The sequence below is a fragment of the Bos indicus genome, chromosome 16 (assembly GCF_029378745.1).
Source record: "Bos indicus isolate NIAB-ARS_2022 breed Sahiwal x Tharparkar chromosome 16, NIAB-ARS_B.indTharparkar_mat_pri_1.0, whole genome shotgun sequence".
In the NCBI taxonomy this organism is placed as follows: Eukaryota; Metazoa; Chordata; class Mammalia; order Artiodactyla; family Bovidae; genus Bos; species Bos indicus.
In genome coordinates this window covers 48,028,601-48,049,594 of record NC_091775.1, presented here as the reverse complement: position 1 = coordinate 48,049,594, position 20,994 = coordinate 48,028,601, and the positions used below count along the sequence as shown (strand labels likewise).

Below are 20,994 nucleotides of genomic sequence, written 5' to 3'. Positions count from 1 at the left end.
GGGCCAGGCACCAGGGGGTGGGGGCAGGGGGAGGCATGCGAATGAGCTCACGAGCACCCTCTGCATGGAATGGGCTGTGTGACGGCCCATGGAGATGTATGTGCACCAGGGCACCTGCACTCCCAACCTTACTGTGTGTGGTCTAGTACAGGCCTGGGTGCCTGTGCAGGGGTAACTCAGTGTGATCACAGGTGTGCAGGGGTAGGTGTGAGGGGCAGTGTGGCCAGTGCACTTGATGTAGTGAAGCCACACAGGGTGCTGATGGCACTCATGCCAAGGTGGGGGCTGCATCTCCCTGGGAGTGACCACTAGCGGGGCTGTGAGCCCACCTGTTGGAGAGGCATAGCTACCCTGCAAGGACAGGTGTGACATGAGGACAGGTTTAAGGCTCTGTGCATCAGGCATCCACATGAATGGCCCAGTGTAATAAGGTCTGTGTATGCAACTGCACACAGGTGCACATGCGTGTGCGTGAGACATGAGTTTGTATGTGTGCCCTAAGAGTATAATGTGTGTATGTGCCTGGTCCTGTCCCAAGAAGGGTGGGCAGGAGACAGCAGAGTGTCTCTGCTCCTACACCCCTTAACCCTCCCACCCTTCCTCACCAGCTCCAGTGCCCCTCCTCCACCAGTGCCTCTTCCTCCCCCCACCTCCAAAGGCCTTGTCCCCTCTATTTTCCTGTTGTTCCCAAACTGGCCCCCTCTGGGTCCCGGTACCCCTCATCCTGACTCCCTCCATGGCCTTCATCCTAAGAGTGATGGGACAGAACAGGGGTCATGTTCACACAGAGTGCTGCATGTTCTTGGACATGTCCCCTCCCCTCCCTGGGCTGTTTCCTCTTTTGTACAATGGTGGGGGGGCTCACCTTCCAGGTGGCCCTTGGGACTGGGACTCTACGAGGTGGGTCCAGGCGGAGGTAAAGCCCTGAGACAGTCTGGGAGTGGGGGAGAGGGAACGCCCACAGAGCCGGGGGCAGCAAGGGACCCTCTGAGAGGGGTCTGGTGTTGGGGCCACACACCTGGATGTCATTGTGCGGGTTCCAGTCCGAGTCGTAGATGATGACCGTGTCTGCGGTGGCCAGGTTGATCCCCAGGCCACCTGCCCGGGTCGAAAGGAGGAAGCAGAACTGCTGGGCCCCAGGGGCTGAGGAAGAGAGGCGGGTGCCCAGTAGGGTGAGTGAGGGGCATACCCAGAGAGGTGGGATGGGAGACAAGGGCGTGGCAGACAGGAGGGCACAGGGGAGATCACGGGGAGAGGGCAGGAACTGTGACCCCATCTCAGGCCACAACGGCCTCAGCTATGCTTGGGGCAGCCAGAAGAGGCCTGGGGCCCCTGGGCATGGAGCAGAGACAGGGCAGCCCACCTGAGCCCCAAATAGCCCACAGCTATGCTCCGAGCCCTGACCCAACAGGAGGAAGATAAAATGAGAATGAACTGATTTTCAAAGCCCAGAGGGGCAAAGGAGAAACTACAAACAGCCAGCAAAGACCAGCAGAGCCCCTGAAGGTGAGGCCCCTGGGAGGTCAGCAGAGCTCATCCTTCATGCCCTCCCAGCTACCACATGCGATGCTGTCAGAGTGACCACTGAACACTCAGGGTCACAGCTCCAGGGTGTGGGCCAGCCCTCTGGTCAGTCCCCACTGCCCCAAGACAGCTGGGTCTCAGGCCCATCCGGGCCCTTCAGTAAGTGACCTGGGACTGACCATGGCACCTGCTTGAGCTGCACACAGGTCCCGGATCCACCTGATGCTTCCCACTGCCATGTGCCCTGGGACCACGTCTACATCCTGAAACCATACTCACCTTACCTCTGACATGAGTGGGCAATAGGAGTTGCTGCTTTGGGTTTGGGGGCCACAGGGCCCAAGACCTGCTCTGAGGGTGGAAAGCAGGAAGCAGCACAAGACCACTCCATCTCTTTCTGAAAACCTCCCACTAAAGAGGTGCTGGACCATGTCAGACGTTCCCTCCACTCCGGAGCCAGCTCCCAGCCTCCCAGCATCACCAGGGAGACAGTTTGAGCTGGGGTGGCCCTGCCCTTTCCTCTGTCCTTCCCCTAGGGCAGTGCTGCTCAGCTCTGTCCCTCCTTGCAGCAGCCTCTGTTGCGGGGACAGGCCCTGTCCAGCCCTGCTCGTAACTGCAGTCTTAGCTAGTGTCAGTATCAGAATCCCAGGGGTGCTGGCCAGTCCCTCCGCACCAGCTTCATTTAGTAACAGAGGAATTTTCCTCCCCTTTTGCCCTCCTCCTAATTTCTGAGTTCTAAACACCCAAGCAGGCCCCTGGAAAGTTCCATGGGATGAATTCTTTTTACCAGCTACTAGGACCTAAGGACAGGACTGCTTTCTTCAGCTGTTTGAGGAGTAGCTAACCTGACCATAAATTGGGTGGTCTGGCTAAGATCCTGGCCTGGGAGGAGAGACAGACAGGGGTCCCCATCAAGAAGCCCTGGGTAAGGTTGGGTACCATTGAATCTGTCAATTGCTTCTTGCCGAAGGCCCCCCGTGATGCCACCGTCAATCCGCTCATACTTGTAGCCCTCATACTCCAGGAAGTCCTCCAGGAGGTCCAGCATCTTGGTCATCTGCAGGGGACATGGTATTCCTGAGGGGCTGCCACAGAGGAGGGACCCCCATAGGGATCCCTGTCATGGGCAGGGACCTCATGACAGATGGGGAGAGACAGAGCAACCTACTGAGTGGGGAGACAGGTGGGACCCAGGCAGGCCTGACTTGGGACCATTCTCTGAAGAAAAATGCAGTTTCCAACCTCAACCCCCAGAGCCACCACATCCCCCACACCAGCCCCACAGCCTTCTGCCTAAGACACAGCTCAGAGCATGTGCCACCCTGCTGTCACCCCTCAGAGTAAAGTCCCAAATCCTCCTCTTGGCATTCTAGGCTTGCCAGATTGGTGCCAGTCCATTGGGCCTTCATATCCCAGTGCTTCCTCTGTATCCCACAACCTCCCAGATTACCTGGACTTTCTTCCCACCCCCTTACTGTCTAGGGGACTCAAACAGCACCTCCTCTGTGATATCTTCCCTGATTTCACTCCTCCCTATGAGAAGAGAAAGGCAGGTCCTTCTAAGCTCCCATAATCCTCCATAATCAATCCTGAAAGATAGTTTAGCTAGACATAAAATTATCAGTTGCAATTTTCCCATAGTATAATGAAGATATTGCCTTTTTTTTTTTTTTTTTTTTGCCACTTCTATTGCTGATAAAATCTAAGGACAGTCTAATTGTCATTCCTGTGTAGGTACAAGATCTGAAAAGTGCAGCATTTTCCCTACAATGTGCCTAGGGCTTCCTTTCATATTTATGTTTTCATTTATATTTCTTGGTACTCCAGAGTGTGCTTCAGACCTGAGACCACATGTCTTTCTCTAGGTCTACAGACTCTAATTAAATCTAACTTCTTTACCATTTTCTCTAGTTCTTTTTCTGCAATTCCTATTATGGATACATATTGAATAGTTAGTTACTAGAGCCTCTCAAGGTGTTTTCCATGCAATGTCTCATTTTTATCTTTGTCTTTATGTGCTGCATTCTGGGAAAATTCCTCAATGCCAGGTTCTCATTCATCAGTGTTCTCTTCAACAGTGTTGAGAGTTTATCTAATCTGTTAAAATGTTTTGTTTTCATTTTAAGCAGATCCTTTCCCTGGTTAGGGGCTTTCCGGGTGGCTCAGTGGTAAAGAACCTGCCTGCCAATGCAGGAGAAGCAGGTTCCATCCCTGGGTAAGAAAGATCCCCTGGAGAAGGGAATGGCTTCCCACTCCAGTATTCTTGCCTGGAGAATTCCATGGATAGAGGAGCCTAGTAGGCTATAGTCCATGGGGTTGCAAAAAGTTGGACAAAACTGAGCAACTAACACTTTTGCTAGTTAGGTTATTCTTGTTTCATTTCTTGCTGCTTGTGCTTATTTATTTTATTGGAGTTTCTTTTGTTTTGGTGGGAGTTTTGCTCATGCCACACTGTTTGTGGTATCTTAGTACCCCAACCAGGGATTGAACCCAGGACCTTGGCAGTGAAGGTGAGGAGTTATAACCACTAGACCGCCAGGGAATTCCCCCTGCAGGCTCGTTCTGGATGTCAGGGCCCTGTCTCTGTCACTTTCTCTTTGTGCAAACTTCTAGAAATTGTGCAGTTCTCCCTACTTGGTCCCTCAAGACCTCAGTTCAGAATCATGTCTTATGTTAGCAGGGGACTAGAGGATTCTGGAGGCTTCCCTGGTAGCTCAGCTGATAAAGAATCCACCTGCAATGCAGGAGACCCTGGTTCAAGTCTTAGGTCAGGAAGATACCCTAGAGAAGGGACAGGCTTCCCACTCCAGTATTCATGGGCTTTCCTGGTGGCTCAGACAGTAAAGAATCCACCTGCAATGCAGGAGACTTGGGTTCGATACCTGGGTTGGGAAGATCCTCTGGAGGAGGGCATGGAAACCCACTCCAGTATTCTTACCTGGAGAATCCCATGTACAGAGGAGCCTGGCAGGCTACAGTCCATGGGGTCACAAAGAATCAGACACGACTGAGTGACTAAACAGAACACAGGGGATTCTGGATCCATTGTCCAGGCTAGCCTACAGTCACAGGCTTGATCTGCTTTCCCCAGATCCCTCGGCCTGCTGCAGGCCCCTAGTGGGATCAAGGGCTACAGGCAGGAGCAGCTGTCACCAGCAGACTTTTACCCAGAGTACACAGAGGAGCCACATCTTAGTCTCTGGTTTGAGCAATGGACCTGGCTCAGTCCAACCATCAGGCAGCATTTTTCACACCAGGCTTGAGGAGCATCACTGACTCCTGTCACAGACATGTGTCTACCTCCATCTCACACTCTAGACTGTGTCTTAAGAACAAGAGCTGGACCCCTGTGGCTAGCACAGAGCCTGACATACGACAAGTGCAAAAGGACAAAGGAACAAGTGCACTGATGATCAAATCTCTGAGGCTAGACAGCCCTGCCCTCTGACCATCTCCAAAGCAATGCTCTAAGTGCAACTTCAGGATCAAGCTTCAGAGAGGACTTCCCCGAACTAACCCAACACAGGGCTCCTTGTGAACCAACCCAAGGGGCCCCACCTTGGGTTGGTTCATGGGAAGTGGGGCTGCAGGGGTGAAGGGTGAGGGCTGTTGTCCCAGCCTGGACAGAAGCTCCAGCAGGAGCAGGCCGGAGGGTCAAGTAGTGGGGAGGACACTGGTCCCCACGGCCAATGTGCCCTAAGTGTCTTGAACTTGGAACCCAGCCAGCTCTCCTTGGTTGCATCATGCCAAGGCCTGGAGGAGTGACTTTTGACACACAACCCACATGAAGATAGCATCAGGCCCTGAGGTCTGCAGGCAGCTTGCACCCTCAACTAGCATGGGCTGTGAGAGGTGGAGAAGCCAGTCAGACACCTGCAGGCGGCTTACCTGGGAGAAGATGAGCACACGGTGCCCTTCATCCCGCAGTTTCTTGAGCATCTTCTGTAGCAGCATGAGCTTCCCTGAAGACTTGACCAGAGAGCTGCCATCATAGGAGCCATTGGGCAGGACGGGGGCCTCCTGCAGACACAGCACAAGGAGGGGTCTTGTGGGGGCTCCCCTTTTCTCTCTGGCTCTCCACCAAAGAAGTCTGGGAGGTGGCAGGGGCCGGGGGGGATGAGGGTCCAGCAATGAACTGAGCACCAAGCCCAAGCCCAGGTCAGGCCAGCCTCTGCAGGAACATACGAGCAGGCCACACAGATGCTCCCTGCACTGTGTCCCCAGGCAGGGCTCAGACTCGCCAGCCCTGGCCTCTGTCTCCCGCTGCTGGCACTCCACCAAGACCCCAGACATAGGTGAATGGATGGATGACAGTCTGGAGGCAAGCTGACCTTCTCACCAAGGTTCTAGCCTGGCCTCTGCAGTCCTGCAGGGCACATCCAGGGAAGGCCAACCCAGCCTCCCAGCTGGGAAGACCCTCAGCTCAAAGGCTCTGCTGGGCCAGAGTGGTGAGAGCAGCCTGGGGTTGCCCAAGTCTGCATCACCCACAGCATAGCCGCCACGCTTAACTCAGCATTGCTCTTCCTGTTTGGGGGTGAGGTGGGGGTGTGGGGAGGTATAAACTGTGTAGGGTTTAAACTAGAACCAGAACAGCTGTGAGGGTGATAAGTACCAGTGTCCCAGGCTCTTCATGTGGGCACTGAACATGGGCTTTCTCATCTGGTTCTCACTCTTTTGAGAGATGCTATCATTGTCCTCATTTTATAGAGGATAAACCCAGGGCTCCAAGAGGACCACTGATGGTCCTGAGACCACAAGGCTGGGGCCAGGTGTCTAACCGGGGCTCTGGTCTCTCATCTAGGACTGCACATCACAATCACCACCCAGGCCTGCCTCCCTGACTCCCTCAGTGACTGAGTGCAGCCAAGTCATCCCTTGGATACCTGGCCTGGGGTCCCTGAGGCTGTAAGGAACTCTTACATACAGTGTTGCCTATCACTTTATGGTCACACATAGGGGCCCAGGAAAGGAGAGGGCCTGCCCGAGCACTGGACGGAGGTAGGTTTACAGAAACTTCTGGCACAATGGGGACCTGTATCACCTCCCAGTCTTCATACTCGGGGAGGATTGGAGGCTGAAGGCTTGAGCACCTATCCCAGCAGCCAGGGGCACCATGGCAGCCATGATCACTTGCCACGAGGGCCACAGAAAACCCCCAACAGCAGCCACATGCATGTACCATGATCTCAGGCCCCAAACATGGCAGCCTCAGGCACTCACAGTGGTGGTCAAGGGCCCCTATCATGGTGGCCAGAGTGGCAGCCACAGGGGACCCACCACAGCAGCCATAGGGGACCTCCCAAGGTGGCCACAGGGACCTACCACAATAGCCACAAGGGACCTACCACAGCGGCAGCCAACAGGGGACCTCCCACAGCAGCCACGGGGACCTCCCACAGCAGCCACGGGGACCTCCCACAGGGGCCACGGGGGACCTCCCACAGTGGCCATGGGGGACCTCCCACTGCAGCCACGGGGGACCTATCACAGTGGCCACGGGGGACCTCCCACAGCGGCAGCCACAGGGGACCTCCCACAGCGGCCATGGGGGGACCTCCCACAGCGGCCATGGGGGGACCTCCCACAGTGGCCACGGGGGACCTCCCACAGTGGCCACAGGGGACCTACCACAGTGGCCATGGGGACCTACCACAGCAGCCACAGGGAAGAGGTAGGGGTGGTTGCAGCACTTCTTCAGGTCCATCATGATGTTAAGCAGTGACACCTGGTTCCCACCCCCCTTGGAGTTCAGTGCCTCGAAGTTCCGCGTGAGGATGAACTTGTAGTACTTCCTGTCACAGAGCAAGGAGGAAAGGCAGTCTGCACGCACCTGGCCATGCCAGCCTCTGAGACGACACTCTGGTCTGCAGGGAGGCTGGGGCCTGGCAGCCAAGCACAGTTGCAGAGAGACCAAGGGGAGCCCCAAGAGGTGAAGCCACAGGCCTGGCATCACCCAGCAAGTTACTGGGGGACAGGACTGATCAGTGAAATCTGAGAGGAGACCCCAAGAAGGAAGCTTATGCAAAAGTTGAGTGGAGGCAAGGGCGAGGCCAAAGGCTGTTTCACCCATCCCAGGCAATGGGCCAGGAAGGCCCACTCAGGCCCTTCTGGGAGAAGACAGGCCCAGGGGACCCAGGGCAGGCCGCTCACTTCTGCATTTGGCTCAACTCCACGCGGACAATCAGCTCAGTCTTTGCCGGCATGTTCTTGAACACATCAGCCTTGAGCCGCCTCAGCATGTGCGGCCCCAACAGGTCGTGCAGCTTCTTGATCTGGTCTTCCTTGGAGATGTCAGCAAACTCCTCCAGGAAGCCCTCCAGGTTGCTGCAAGAAAAAAATGCAATGACAGCCTGGAGGAGGCCAAAGCCCTCTGTAGAGGGAGCCAGGACTGGGGTAGGGAGAAGGCCAACCAGCCCCCTGCCACCTGCCAGAGGGTCAGAAGGCAGGCCAGCTGGCTGGTGGGCCAGGAAGCACAGGCCTTGCTCTCAGTGTCCTTCTAGTCTCCATCTAAGCCTAGGTCACCTCCACACATTGCAGCTGTCTCAGCCACGTAAGCTATCTTTCTGTCCTCAAAGCCGTCCTGGACGTGCAGTCTCTAGGACTCTTACCCACATTACAGAGAAGGAAACTGAGGCTGATGGGTGCCCATGGTTATACAGTCCAGCCTTCCCTTGAAGCTATATCTCCTGATTCCAAAATCAGCATTTTTCACCCTGAATCTCCTTTCCAAGCAGGAACATGGCGGTAGGTAAGCAAGGAGGCTGGGGCTCCATCTTCACCCCCATTTCCACCATCACCCCCAGCCTTCAGCCTCCCAGCACTGTCGCTGATGTGATCACTCAGGTCTTTGTGGAGGGACAGGGATAATCTGGGGTATGGTGGAGGGACAGGCACCAAGGAGGACCCTCGAGGTCTTCTGGGTTAGAGCCGAAGAAAAATCGCAGGCTGAGCAGCAGTGGGTGTTCCCCAAGCGCTCAGCATGTGCCAGTGCACTGCTAACACTCCCATTTTACTGATGGGCAAACTGAGGCCCAGTGAGCAGCCCCAGAGCCAGACAGGCACTGACGCCCCTTCCCTGGCTGCCCTCACTCCACCTCCCCGGCCAGCCCCCCTGACTCACTTGAACCTCTCTGGAGTCAGGAAGTTGAGGAGGTGGAACAGTTCTTCCAGGTTGTTCTGAAGGGGGGTCCCTGTCAGCAGCAGCTTATAATCGATCTTGTAGCTGTTCAAGACCCTAAAGAACTTAGAGGGGAACAGGGGGCCCGTCAGGGGGCACAGGGTGGCCAGCCCACCCAGACGGCTCCAGGGGCCAGTGCTCAGCACCTCCTACCTTGGACTGGTTGTTCTTGAGCCGGTGGGCCTCATCCACCACGAGGCAGGCCCACTCGATGGAGCCCAGGATGGCCTGGTCGATGGTGATGAGCTCATAGGAGGTGAGAAGGACGTGGAATTTGATCTGCACTTCTTTCTGGAGGGAAAGGGGAGTGTTTGGGAGGAGAGCTGGGAGGGCAGTGGATCAAGGTCTCCAGAGACAAAAGAGCCAAAAGGAGTGTGGACAGGACCCCCAGAGAGCTCAGGGAGCCTAGAGACTGAGAGGAAGTCACGGGCCACCAAGTCAAGGGGGTCAGCTGAGGCCCAGAGCACTGTCCCCAGAGATCAGAGGAGCAGAGAGGAGCCTGTAGGCAGTTTGCACTCATCCCTGCCAAGCAAGAGACAGGGGTTTGATCCCTAGGTTGGGAAGATCCCCTGGAGAAGGAAATGGCAACCCACTCCAGTATTCTTGCCTGGGAAATCCCATGCACAGAGGAGCCTGGTGGGCTACAGTCTATGGGTTCGAAAAAGAGTTGGACATGCCTTAGCAACTAAACAGCAACAACTGCTATTTTGAGCTAGACCTTGGTCGAGTTAATTAACCTCCCCAAGCCTCAGTCTCCTCACCTGTAAAAAGGGAGCAATACTGTATTTGGGAAGAATGCCACAAGAATTAAAAGAGCTAAGTATGTGCCTCAAAAAGTTAGACATTCTATCTTCCTTTTCCTGCATTGTCAGGCGGGTCCTTTACCACTAGCGCCACCTTGGGAAGCCCATGGAGAACAGTATGGAGGTTCCTTTAAAAACTAAATCAGAGCTACCATATAACTCAGCAATCCCACTCCTGGCCATGGATTAGGAGAAAATCATAATTCGAACAGATACATGTACCCCAGTGTTCACTGTAGCACTATTTACAATAGCCAAGACATGGAATAAACCTACGTTTCCATCAGCAGAGGCATGGATAAAAATGATGTCATCCATATATACAATGGAATATTATTACTTAGCCATAAGAAAAGAACAAAATAATGCCATTTTCAGCAACATGGATGGACCTAGAGATTGTCATATTGAGAGAAGTAAGGCAAAGATAACGACTGCTTATATGTGGAATTTTTGAAAACTGCATAAACTTTTTTTTACAAAAGAGAAACAGAGTCACAGATGTAAAAAACAAACCTGTTTCCAGGGGGGAAATGGGGGAGGGCTAAATTGAAAGATTGGAATTGACATATATACACACTATGTATTAGATAGATCATAAGAACATACTGTATAGCACAGGAAACTCTACTCAATACTTTGTAATGACCTATATGAAAAACAAATCTAAAAAAAGAGGGGATATATGTATATGTATAGTTGATTCACATAACTGTATGCCTGAAACTAACATAACATTGTAAATCAACCATACTCCAATAAAATTTTAAAAAATAGAAACAAACAAAATTACACATAGAATTACTGTACCATCCTGCAATTCCACTTCTGGGTATAGACCCAGAAGAAGTGAAAGCAGGGACTTGAATGAATATGTTTGCACACCCATGTTCATAGCATTATTCACAAGCACCAAAAGGTGGAAACACCCAAGTGTCCATGGGCTGAGTGGTCCATTCATACACATGCAGCGGAATGTTATCCAATCTTGAAAACCTGACACATGCCACAACGTGCTGAGTGAAATGAGCCAGACACAAAGGACAAATACGGTATGATTCCACTTACACGAGGTACTGAGAATAATCAAAGCCAGAGACCAAAAGGACGAGGCTGCCAGGAGCTGGAGGTAGTCAGTATCTAACAGGGACAGGGTTTCAGTTTTACAAGATGAAGTAGTGCTCAGGAGATGATGGAGTGATGGCTGCAGAGAAGTGTGAATGTATTTGGTGTCCCTGAACTGTACTTGTAAAAATGGTGAAGATGATAAATTTTAAGTTATGTGTATTTTACCACAATTTTTTTAAAAGACAATAAGTTAAACAACTAAATCAGCAAAGCGCCCAGCCCATCGCACGAGCCCGATGTGAGCTCAGAGAGAAGTTGTTTCTGGAACCATTTGAGCTTATCACCCTCATTAAACAAATGGGTATTGAGAATTCCCTGGCAGTCCAGTGGTTAAGGGCTTCCCTAGTGGCTCAAACAGTAAAGAATCTGCCCGCGATGCAGGAGACCCAGGTTTGACCCCTGGGTCAGAAAGATTCCTTGGAAAAGGGAATGGCTACCCACTCCATTCTTGCCTGGAGGATCCCATGGAGAGAGGAGCCTGGCAGGCTATAGTCCACGTGGTCACAAAAAATTGGACACGACTGAGCAACTAATACTTTCCCTTTCACTTTCCAGTGGTTAGGACTCAGTGCTTTCACTGCTGTGGCCCGGGTCAGGGAACTAAGATCCTGCAAGCTTCACAGCGCAGCCAAATAAAAGTTACTGGGCATCTCCCAGGGTCACAGTTGTTCCTAGAGGATGGAGAAAGCCAAGGTGAGAACCCTTGGGGAGGTTGCGGATGGTCCCAGCACTGCAGCTAGAGTGAGTGCCATGGCTGCCCAAGGGCCCCCATGTGCCAGCTGCAAGAAGCACTGAGCGCTCCGTGTCCTCGCTTCTCAGAGTGCAGCCTGAGGACCAGAAGTGTGCACACCATCTGGGACTTCGTCAGAAATGCAGAATCTTGGGACTTTCCTGGTGGTCCAGTGGTTAAGATCCTGAGCTTCCACGGCAGGGGGCATAGGTTCCATCCCTGGTTGGGGAACTAAGATCCTACATGCAATGCAGCATGACCAAAAACAAATTTTAAAAAAGAGAGAGAGAGAACTTCCCTGGTGGCTCAGTGGTAAAGAATCCTCCTACCAATGCAGGAGACACGGGTTTGATCCCTGATCTGGGAAGATCCCACAGAGCAACTGACCCTGTGCACCACAACGACTGAGTCCGAGCACCCTAGAGCTCTGCAACGAGAAGCCACCGCAACGAGAAGCCCACACACCGCAACTAGAGAGTAGCCCCTGCTTGCCACAAGTAGAGAAAAGCCGGTGCAGCAACAAAGATCCAGCGCCACCAAAAATAATAATAAACTAAAATTAAATTTAAAAAAGCAGAGGAGACACAGACACACTCAGGGAGACAGCCACATGACAACAGAGGCAGAAACCAAAGAGATGGAACTGCAAAGCAAGGACGGCCAAGGAAGAGCCACCAGATGCTGGAGGAGATGCGGAAGGGTCCACCCACAGAGCTTCTGAGGGAGCAGGACCCTGCCTGCTGGGTCTCAGACTCCTGGCCTCCAGAACAGTGAGAGGGTGAGTGTTATTCTCTGCCCCGCTCCACTCTGTGCTACTGCAGCCCCAGGACACAAATACAGCAAGTAATCCTGCCTTAAAAGCAACTCTTCGCCAGCCGCTGCCTCCACTAGAGCCCAAAAGAAGAGACCCCAGATAAACTGCAGAACCCCTGTGCACCCCCGCCCCAGGGCAGACTGGGCTCCTGTGCAGAGTCCTTCCCAGGGGGAGGGGTGCTCACCTTCATCCGGAACACCTTCTTCCCACTCCGAATGGCATTGTCCTCAAAGGAAAACTCGTTCTCCCGGATCACGGAGCGGCTCTCCTTGTCCCCCGTGTAGGTGACCACGTAGAAGTCAGGGGCCCACATCTCGAACTCACGTTCCCAGTTGATGATGGTGGATAGGGGCGCACTGACCAGGTAGGGCCCTTTGGAGTGCCCCTGGGGAGGGAGACGGAGGCGCTGAGGCTACCCAGCCACAGCCCACACCAGCCACCCCTTCCCCGGCCGCCCCGCCCAACCCTCGAACCTCCTTGTACAGGGAGTAGAGGAAGACGATGGTCTGCACAGTCTTGCCCAGACCCATCTCGTCGGCCAGGATGGTGTCGGTGCCCTGGGCCCAGGAGAAGCGCAGCCAGTTAAGGCCCTCCAGCTGGTACGGGTGCAGCGTGCCGCCCGTGGAGTCAATGTACCATGGTTGTTTGTCAAACTTGACCGTGGGCTGCAGAAAAAGCAGAGGTTCAGACATACCCTGGATCCTGGGCCACCAAGGTCCACCATCCTTGCCTGGATGATTCTTTATGCCTGGAATACTCTTCCCACTCCTCTTGTCCCTGCTAAATTATTCATCCTTCAGGCCTCAGATGGAATGCCTCTGCCTCCAGGAAGTCTTCCCTGACTCCAGGCTTGGCTTAGGTGTTCCCACATGCTCTCCCAGGGTGGCCCCATACATTTATCAGGGCAGTTTCCCAATTGTTGCATTCTCTGATTTTGAGCCCAGCTTGTGGTCACCATACTGGTCCTATTCGGACACAGCAGGCACTGAGTCAACATCCATTTGATGCTTGCCCAGGGTGCCTGATCCCGAACATCACCCTCTTTGCGTCTCTTAGTCTACAGCTCAAGGCTGTCATCCCCATGAAGTCCCCCTGATGTATCAGACCCACTCACCTTACCCTGCATCTCAGACCCAAGCCAAATCCCCATTTCTGTTTGGACCTTCCATGAGCCCCTGGAAGATGAGCACTTCATGGAACAGGTGGGTAGGGCTTTGCCTCCCAGGGCCAGGTACTAGCAAACATCCCAGAGAGGTTTGCTAAAGGAATAAAAGCCAACCTTCCACTCCCCAGTAGGCTCAAAGTTCCCAGGTAAGTCTGGGTCTCCTCCCCCTGAACTGATAAGAATGGTGTGTAATTAGCAAATCAGCTGCTGTACTCCTGAAGTGAGGGGCACTTTTTGATTTAAAGACTTGGAATTACAGAGACTTCTCTGGTGATCCAGTGGTTAAGACTCCACGATTCCACTGCAGGAAGCGCGGGTTCGATTGCTAGTTGGAGAATTTAAGATCCCACATGCCACGCAGTACAGCCAAATAAATAAGTAAATAAAGGAATATTTGGAATTCACTCATCTAAAAGAACACAAGTTCATAGACTGCTCTGAGAAGAGACTATCTGCTCCCCAGTTTGTGCACCAAGACCCGACCCATCCTTCAAATCTCTCTGTCCCCTGGGAGCTGCCACTCTACAAGATGCTGGGGACCAGGACCCCAGGGTGTGAGCCTCCCCTGCGGGGAAAGCTGGGTCCCCTCATCCCTGTCCCACCAGGTACCTGGCAGGAGTGGGCTGAGCCGCAGCACCCCCTCCCACATGGGCACGGCTCCAGGTGCACAGACCCATGGCAGAGTTCTCCAGAGACCTTGCCCTCCTCCAAGGCCCATCCTGGGTGGCAACCCCACCCTGTGACCCCTTCCCACTCACATCCACAATGGGTGTGTCCGGGGGCTTCTCCTGTTTGTCATCCTTCAGCTTCTTGCCCTTCTTGACCAGCCTCTTGGGCAGCCTGGCATCCTCTCCCAGCATCAGCTCCCTGAGGAAAAGGACGGGATGAGAGAGCAGAGCTCAGACCATTGGGAAGGCGGGAGGCTCCACCCAGGGGCCCCAGCGTAGCGCACCTGTGGCCCCAGTAGGCCTGCTTCAGGCTGTCGTAGTAGGGGATGTCAATTTCGTCAATCTCCCAGGTGCACTGGTCGTAGGGCAGGTCTTTCCACTTGATTAGGTAATGTACGTCCCCCTTTTTATCGAAGCTGCAACACGGTAAACAGATGGAAGAGGGCGGGTCATCCAGGCACCACGGAGGGCACCTCGCAGGATGCAAAGCCTCTCACCCTCACGGGTCTCCTGGGAGCCCCAGCCAGGAGGACAGCACCAGGCAGGGACTCCCAAGGGCCACACAGCTAGTGGGAAGGAGGTAGGAGGGCACGGGGTGAGTGGCAAAGCAGAGGGATATCTGGGTCCCCCAGGCTAGCAGAGGAGCAAATCCAGTGTCCTCCCCATCCTCTGTGGCTGTGAGTCCCATTCCGTCATGAGGACTCCTCTAGAATTCTCAACTGCTGAGTCAGATGGTTCTCCCCTGACCATAGACCTTTGTTTTTTTGCTTAAGAAGTCCCAAGGAGAAACTTCCCTGGTGGTCTAATGGTTGAGAATCCACCTACCAGTGCAGGGGTCGTGGGTTCCTTCCCTGATCCAAGAAGATTCCATATGCCATTGGGCAACTAAGCCTGTGTGCTGCAACTGCTGAGCCCATGCACCCTAGAGCTTATGCCCCGAAACAAAAGAATCCAGCACCACAAGAAGCCAGCACACCCAAACCAGACGGCAGCCCCGCCCGCCGCAACTAGAGAAAGCCCAAGCACGGCAACAAAGACCCAGCATGCCCAGAATAGTAAGTTTTTTTAAAAACTTCCAAGTTATAGGGAGTTCAGGATGGACATGTACAAATCGCTATATTTAAAATAGATAGCCAACAAGGACCTACTGTACAGCACAGGGAACTCTGCTCAATGTTATGTGCCAGCCTAGATGAAAGGGGAGTTTGGGGGAGAATGGATACATGTCTATGTAAGATCGAGTCTCTAAGATGTTCACCTGAAACTGTCACAACAGTGTTAACTGGCTCTACCCCCAGTACAAAATAAAAAGTTTGAAAAGGAAAAAAGAACTCCCGAAGACTGGAGGGGTGCCCATCCCAGTCCAGGGCCCATCCCCACTAAGTAGAGAAGGATATGATTCCTCCAGTGGGTTGTCCTCTCCCAAAGACCCCCGGGGACCTGACGGCCCAGCCAGCAGCACAGAGAGGGTGCGCCAGAGAAGCCTGTTACACACTGCAGCTTGAATACAGCTCCTAAGGACCTCCCACCCAACACAAGTGCACTGAGCAACCAAGCCTGCGGCACTGCAGGGTGAGGGCGCCAGGGCTCCCCCAGATGGCAGTGGCTAGGCCTGGGGACCACACACAGAGAGGTACCAATCCCCAGTCACCATGGAAACCAATGGCTTTTTTTTTCTTTAATAAATGAGCAGTTGTTATTCAGACCCCGTTCAGGTAATATATTTGGAGGAAATTCACCTGCCCCACTTTGGAGGCAGGGAGAAAAATCGGCATTTACGTTTTGAACATGCAATTTAATAAAGGTAAAAAATTGTGGATCAGTTCAGCAGTGGAGGGGCCTCAAGTCACTGTCAGTGAGGGCAGGGGATGGGAGGAGGAAGCATTTCATAATCAAGAGGGTGGTTTTTTCAAATTCTCCCACACTCCCCACCGCTGCTTCCTGATGGCCCTGTTATCAGGCACTGGCATCCTCCTTGAGCCCCCACAGCAGCCTGTGGGGTTGGTTGCTGATTGTTGAGCTCAGGTGCCTGAGAACCAGCGGTGGCTGACAGGCGGGCACAGGGTAGGGTCCCATTTCCCATTAGAAACACAGAGGCACACGGGACTTCCCTGGTTGTCCAGGTGCTAAGACTCCACACTCCCAAGACTTCTAGTTTTCCAACCAGTGGGGCCAGGTTTGATCCCTAAACGACAGAATGATCTCTGTTCATTTCCAAGGCAAACCATTCAATATCACAGTAATCCAAGTCTATGCCCCAACCAGTAACGCTGAAGAAGCTGAAGTTGAACAGCTCTATGAAGACCTACAAGACCTTTTAGAACTAACACCCAAAAAAGATGTCCTTTTCATTATAGGGGACTGGAATGCAAAAGTAGGAAGTCAAGAAACACCTGGAGTAACAGGCAAATTTAGCCTTGGAATATGGAATGAAGCAGGGCAAAGACTAATAGAGTTTTGCCAAGAAAATGCACTGGTCATAACAAACACCCTCTTCCAACAACACAAGAGAAGACTCTACACATGGACATCACCAGATGGTCAACACCGAAATCAGACTGATTATATTCTTTGCAGCCAAAGATGGAGAAGTTCTATACAGTCAGCAAAAACAAGACCAGGAGCTGACTGTGGCTCAGACCATGAATTCCTTATTGCCAAATTCAGACTTAAATTGAAGAAAGTAGGGAAAACCACTAGACCATTCAGGTATGACCTAAATCAAATCCCTTATGATTATACAGTGGAAGTGAAAAATAGATTTAAGGGCCTACATCTAATAGAGTGCCTAATGAACTATGGAATGAGGTTTGTGACATTGTACAGGAGACAGGGATCAAGACCATCCCCATGGAAAAGAAATGCAAAAAAGCAAAATGGCTGTCTGGGGAGGCCTTACAAATAACTGTGAAAAGAAGAGAAGTAAAAAGCAAAGGAGAAAAGGAAAGATATAAACATCTGAATGCAGAGTTCCAAAGAATAGCAAGAAGAGATAAGAAAGCCTTCTTCAGCGATCAATGCAAAGAAATAGAGGAAAACAACAGAATGGGAAAGACTAGAGATCTCTTCAAGAAAATCAGAGATATCACAGGAACATTTCATGCAAAGATGGGCTCGATAAAGGACAGAAATGGTATGGACCTAATAGAAGCAGAAGATATTAAGAAGAGATGGCAAGAATACACAGAACTGTACAAAAAAGATCTTCATGACCCAGATAATCACGATGGTGTGATCACTCACCTAGAGCCAGACATCCTGGAATGTGAAGTCAAGTGGGCCTTAGAAAGCATCATTACGAACAAAGCTAGTGGAGGTGATGGAATTCCAGTTGAGCTCCTTCAAATCCTGAAAGATGATGCTGTGAAAGTGCTGCACTCAATATGCCAGCAAATGTGGAAAACTCAGCAGTGGCCACAGGACTGGAAAAGGTCAGTTTTCATTCCAATCCCAAAGAAAGGCAATGCCAAAGAATGCTCAAACTACCGCACAATTGCACTCATCTCACATGCTAGTAAAGTAATGCTCAAAATTCTCCAAGCCAGGCTTCAGCAATATGTGAACCGTGAACTTCCTGATGTTCAAGCTGGTTTTAGAAAAGGCAGAGGAACCAGAGATCAAATTGCCAACATCCGCTGGATCATGGAAAAAGCAAGAGAGTTCCAGAAAAACATCTATTTCTGCTTTCTTGACTATGCCAAAGCCTTTGACTGTGTGGATCACAATAAACTGTGGAAAATTCTGAAAGAGATGGAAATACCAGACCACTTGATCTGCCTCTTGAGAAATTTGTATGCAGGTCAGGAAGCAACAGTTAGAACCAGACATGGAACAACAGACTGGTTCCAAACAGGAAAAGAAGTACATCAGGGCTGTATATTGTCACCCTATTTATTTAACTTACATGCAGAGTACATCATGAGAAACGCTGGACTGGAAGAAACACAAGCTGGAATCAAGACTGCCAGGAGAAATATCAATAACCTCAGATATGCAGATGACACCACCCTTATGGCAGAAAGTGGAGAGGAACTAAAAAGCCTCTTGATGAAAGTGAAAGTGGAGAGTGAAAAAGTTGGCTTAAAGCTCAACATTCAAAAAACGAAGATCATGGCATCCGGTCCCATCACTTCATGGGAAATAGATGGGCAAACAGTGGAAACAGTGTCAGACTTTATTTTTCTGGGCTCCAAAATCACTACAGATGGTGACTGCAGCCATGAAATTAAAAGACGCTTACTCCTTGGAAGGAAAGTTATGACCAACCTAGATAACATATTCAAAAGCAGAGACATTACTTTGCCAACAAAGGTCCGTCTAGTCAAGGCTATGGTTTTTCCTGTGGTCATGTATGGATGTGAGAGTTGGACTGTGAAGAAGGCTGAGCGCCAAAGAATTGATGCTTTTGAACTGTGGTGTTGGAGAAGACTCTTGAGAGTCCCGTGGACTGCAAGGAGATCCAACCAGTCCATTCTCAAGGAGATCAGCCCTGGGATTTCTTTGAAGGAATGATGCTAAAGCTGAAACTCCAGTACTTTGGCCACCTCATGCGAAGAGTTGACTCATCGGAAAAGACTCTGATGCTGGGAGGGATTGGGGGCAGGAGGAGAAGGGATGACAGAGGATGAGATGGCTGGATGGCATCACCGACTCGATGGACATGAGTCTGAGTGAACTCCGGGAGTTGGTGATGGACAGGGAGGCCTGGCTTGCTGCGATTCATGGGGTCGCAAAGAGTTGGACACGACTGAGCAACTGATCTGGTCTGATCTGGGGAACTAGGTCACACACATGTGCAAGTAAGATTGCACATGCCACAGCTAAAGTCCCAGCACACTCAAATCAATAAATAAAAAATTAACACAGAGGCTCAGAGCCCAGAAAATGGGAGCCAGCGTTGTGATCTGAGTGGACGACTCAGGTTCTGAAGCTCTGCTCTACCCAGCTCCTGCCTTCAGGACACATGTGGTCTGTTGGACCCCAAGTCACTCTGAGACAGAGCCTCCATGGATCCTACCCTGTGCCCGCCTGTCAGCCACCTGAGCTCAAGAATCAGCAAGAGCTCCCACCACCCACAAAACCAAAGCCAAACTCTTGGAGGCCTTCTGCCTTGGTCTTTTTGTCTGGTCTCTGCAGCCTCTGACCACTGGTACATAGGGAATTTTTGATTGCTCGGTGAAGGACTATCAAGGGCACTGGAACTTGGAATAGTGGCCAAGAAAACAAGTCCTGCCATCAGGGAAGAACTGGGTTCCAATCCAAGCACCCCTGCCTGTTGGCTGTGTGACTTTGGGCAAGTGACTTAACCTTGATGGTGTCCACAAACACAAAGGTAGAAGTAAAAGGCCTACCTCTTGGGTAGATGGCACTCAGTGGTGATAGCTGTGTTATAAAGAGGAGCAAACGTGTACCCACACCCACAGCTCAGGCCCGTTGTGGTCCCCCGGACCCTCCCACAGGTATCAAGCAGAGGCCTAGGAGCACAAGGGTCCCAGCCCCCCAAGTGTCCCGTCTGCAAGTTTCACAGGCCATTCGTCAAGTTGCCCTTTTATACATATGACTTAGGAACTGTTCTACATGAGTGTAACATGTGCATATGCAAGTGTAAACACGGGTGCATACATGTACCCATGTGTGTGAAAACCCCTCCAGCTGGATGGTCAAATCACCAGCAGTGGGTGTCCTCAGCCTCCCCTCCTGCCCCCACCACACCCGTATGTGGTCCTGTGCCCATTTAACAGACTGAAGGGGCCGCGTGTCCAGTGCAGCTCATGCGCCAGGCACACACCTGTGGTTCAGGATGCGGTGGATCATCATCCACTCGGGCTTGATGCCGTAGCGGTAGAAGCGCTCCTCCATCTTGGCATAGAGAGGGTCCTTGTTCTTCCTCTTCTCGCTCTTGCCGTCCTCGTCGCCAGAGCCATAGTCAAAGGGCGGTGGCTCATCCATGTCGTTCTTTCTTTGGTAGTTGCGATACATCACTGTGTGGTAGAGCTCCAGCTGCTTGCGGAGGGGACAGAGGTTAAGGAAGGCAGATGGCCATGACCCCCAGTGTCCCCCCAACCCAGCTCCTCCCCCATCCCCCCAGCCCCCAGCCTGAGTTCCAGGCAGGACAATCCTCACCTTCTTCCTCCCCCTCCCCAGCGCCCAACAATGTCTCTCACTCAGGGAGCTGGCCAGAGCACCTCATGTCCTAAGCACAGCCGCACCTGCCCAGGTACCTCACCTGGAGCTCCTTCACCCAGGAGCAGTGCCAGTAGGAGAGCCCAGCCCACTTGACGAAGAACTCTCTCTCTGGGATGCCCTCCAGGGGCTTGGGCGGGGGTACACCAGGGTCCACGTCAGGCCCCGGCAGCCCCACCATGAAGGGGGCTGGGGGCTCTGTCCACCGCCAGTGCAGGATCCGCTGGACTTTGCCCTTCAGTGGGGGACACTGTGGACAGAGGAAGGTCCCCAGGTTCAGGGCTTAGCTTCAGGTCCCCACCCCGAGGCTCCCTCCAACAGGCTGCTCTGCTCCCCAAGTCAGACAGCACCACAGTGACTCCAAGACACCAACCACCCTGTCCTCAGGAGCCTGCCCATGCCGTGCGGGCAGATGAGGCAATGTGTGTCTGCACACACACACATGCACACACATACACACACACGCACAACGGAAGCCCAGATGCACATGGGGTGACCAAGGGCTGGCCCAGCCCACAGGGTGGAGTATCCAGCACTGGGGGTGGGCTGGGGACATCTCAGAGCATGGACACCTTCAAACACCTATAGTGACTGGAGGGGTGCTCTCCTCTCCCTGCTGAAACCGAGGCTCCAGCCCAAGAGACCTTGTGTGACCTTGGGCAAATCACTTTATCTCCCTGAGCCTCAGTTTTCTCATCTAAAAATGAAAATAACTAAGGCCTGGTACTTGAAAACTCAGTAAGCATTAGAGAGATGCCCAGTAAACAGTGGCTGTTTATGGGCAGTGGCAGGTTTATGACCA

General features: G+C 52.4%; 1 protein-coding gene across 6 annotated transcripts in view; it reads right to left on the bottom strand.

The window, feature by feature from the left end:
• CHD5 (chromodomain helicase DNA binding protein 5) overlaps positions 1 to 20,994 on the bottom strand; it is a 71,718-nt gene that overhangs the window by 23,392 nt on the left and 27,332 nt on the right. For all 6 annotated transcript variants that reach the window (XM_070768304.1, XM_070768305.1, XM_070768306.1 and 3 more), the window contains exons 10-22: positions 20,236 to 20,442; positions 19,798 to 20,009; positions 14,294 to 14,425; positions 14,100 to 14,208; positions 12,650 to 12,841; positions 12,361 to 12,561; positions 8,855 to 8,992; positions 8,645 to 8,766; positions 7,675 to 7,848; positions 7,175 to 7,316; positions 5,413 to 5,544; positions 2,464 to 2,581; positions 1,019 to 1,143 (exon numbers count right to left, since the gene is read on the bottom strand). In XM_070768304.1, coding sequence (XP_070624405.1) covers positions 1,019 to 1,143; positions 2,464 to 2,581; positions 5,413 to 5,544; positions 7,175 to 7,316; positions 7,675 to 7,848; positions 8,645 to 8,766; positions 8,855 to 8,992; positions 12,361 to 12,561; positions 12,650 to 12,841; positions 14,100 to 14,208; positions 14,294 to 14,425; positions 19,798 to 20,009; positions 20,236 to 20,442 — 2,004 coding nt within the window. The remainder of the gene's footprint in view (positions 1 to 1,018; positions 1,144 to 2,463; positions 2,582 to 5,412; positions 5,545 to 7,174; positions 7,317 to 7,674; positions 7,849 to 8,644; positions 8,767 to 8,854; positions 8,993 to 12,360; positions 12,562 to 12,649; positions 12,842 to 14,099; positions 14,209 to 14,293; positions 14,426 to 19,797; positions 20,010 to 20,235; positions 20,443 to 20,994) is intronic.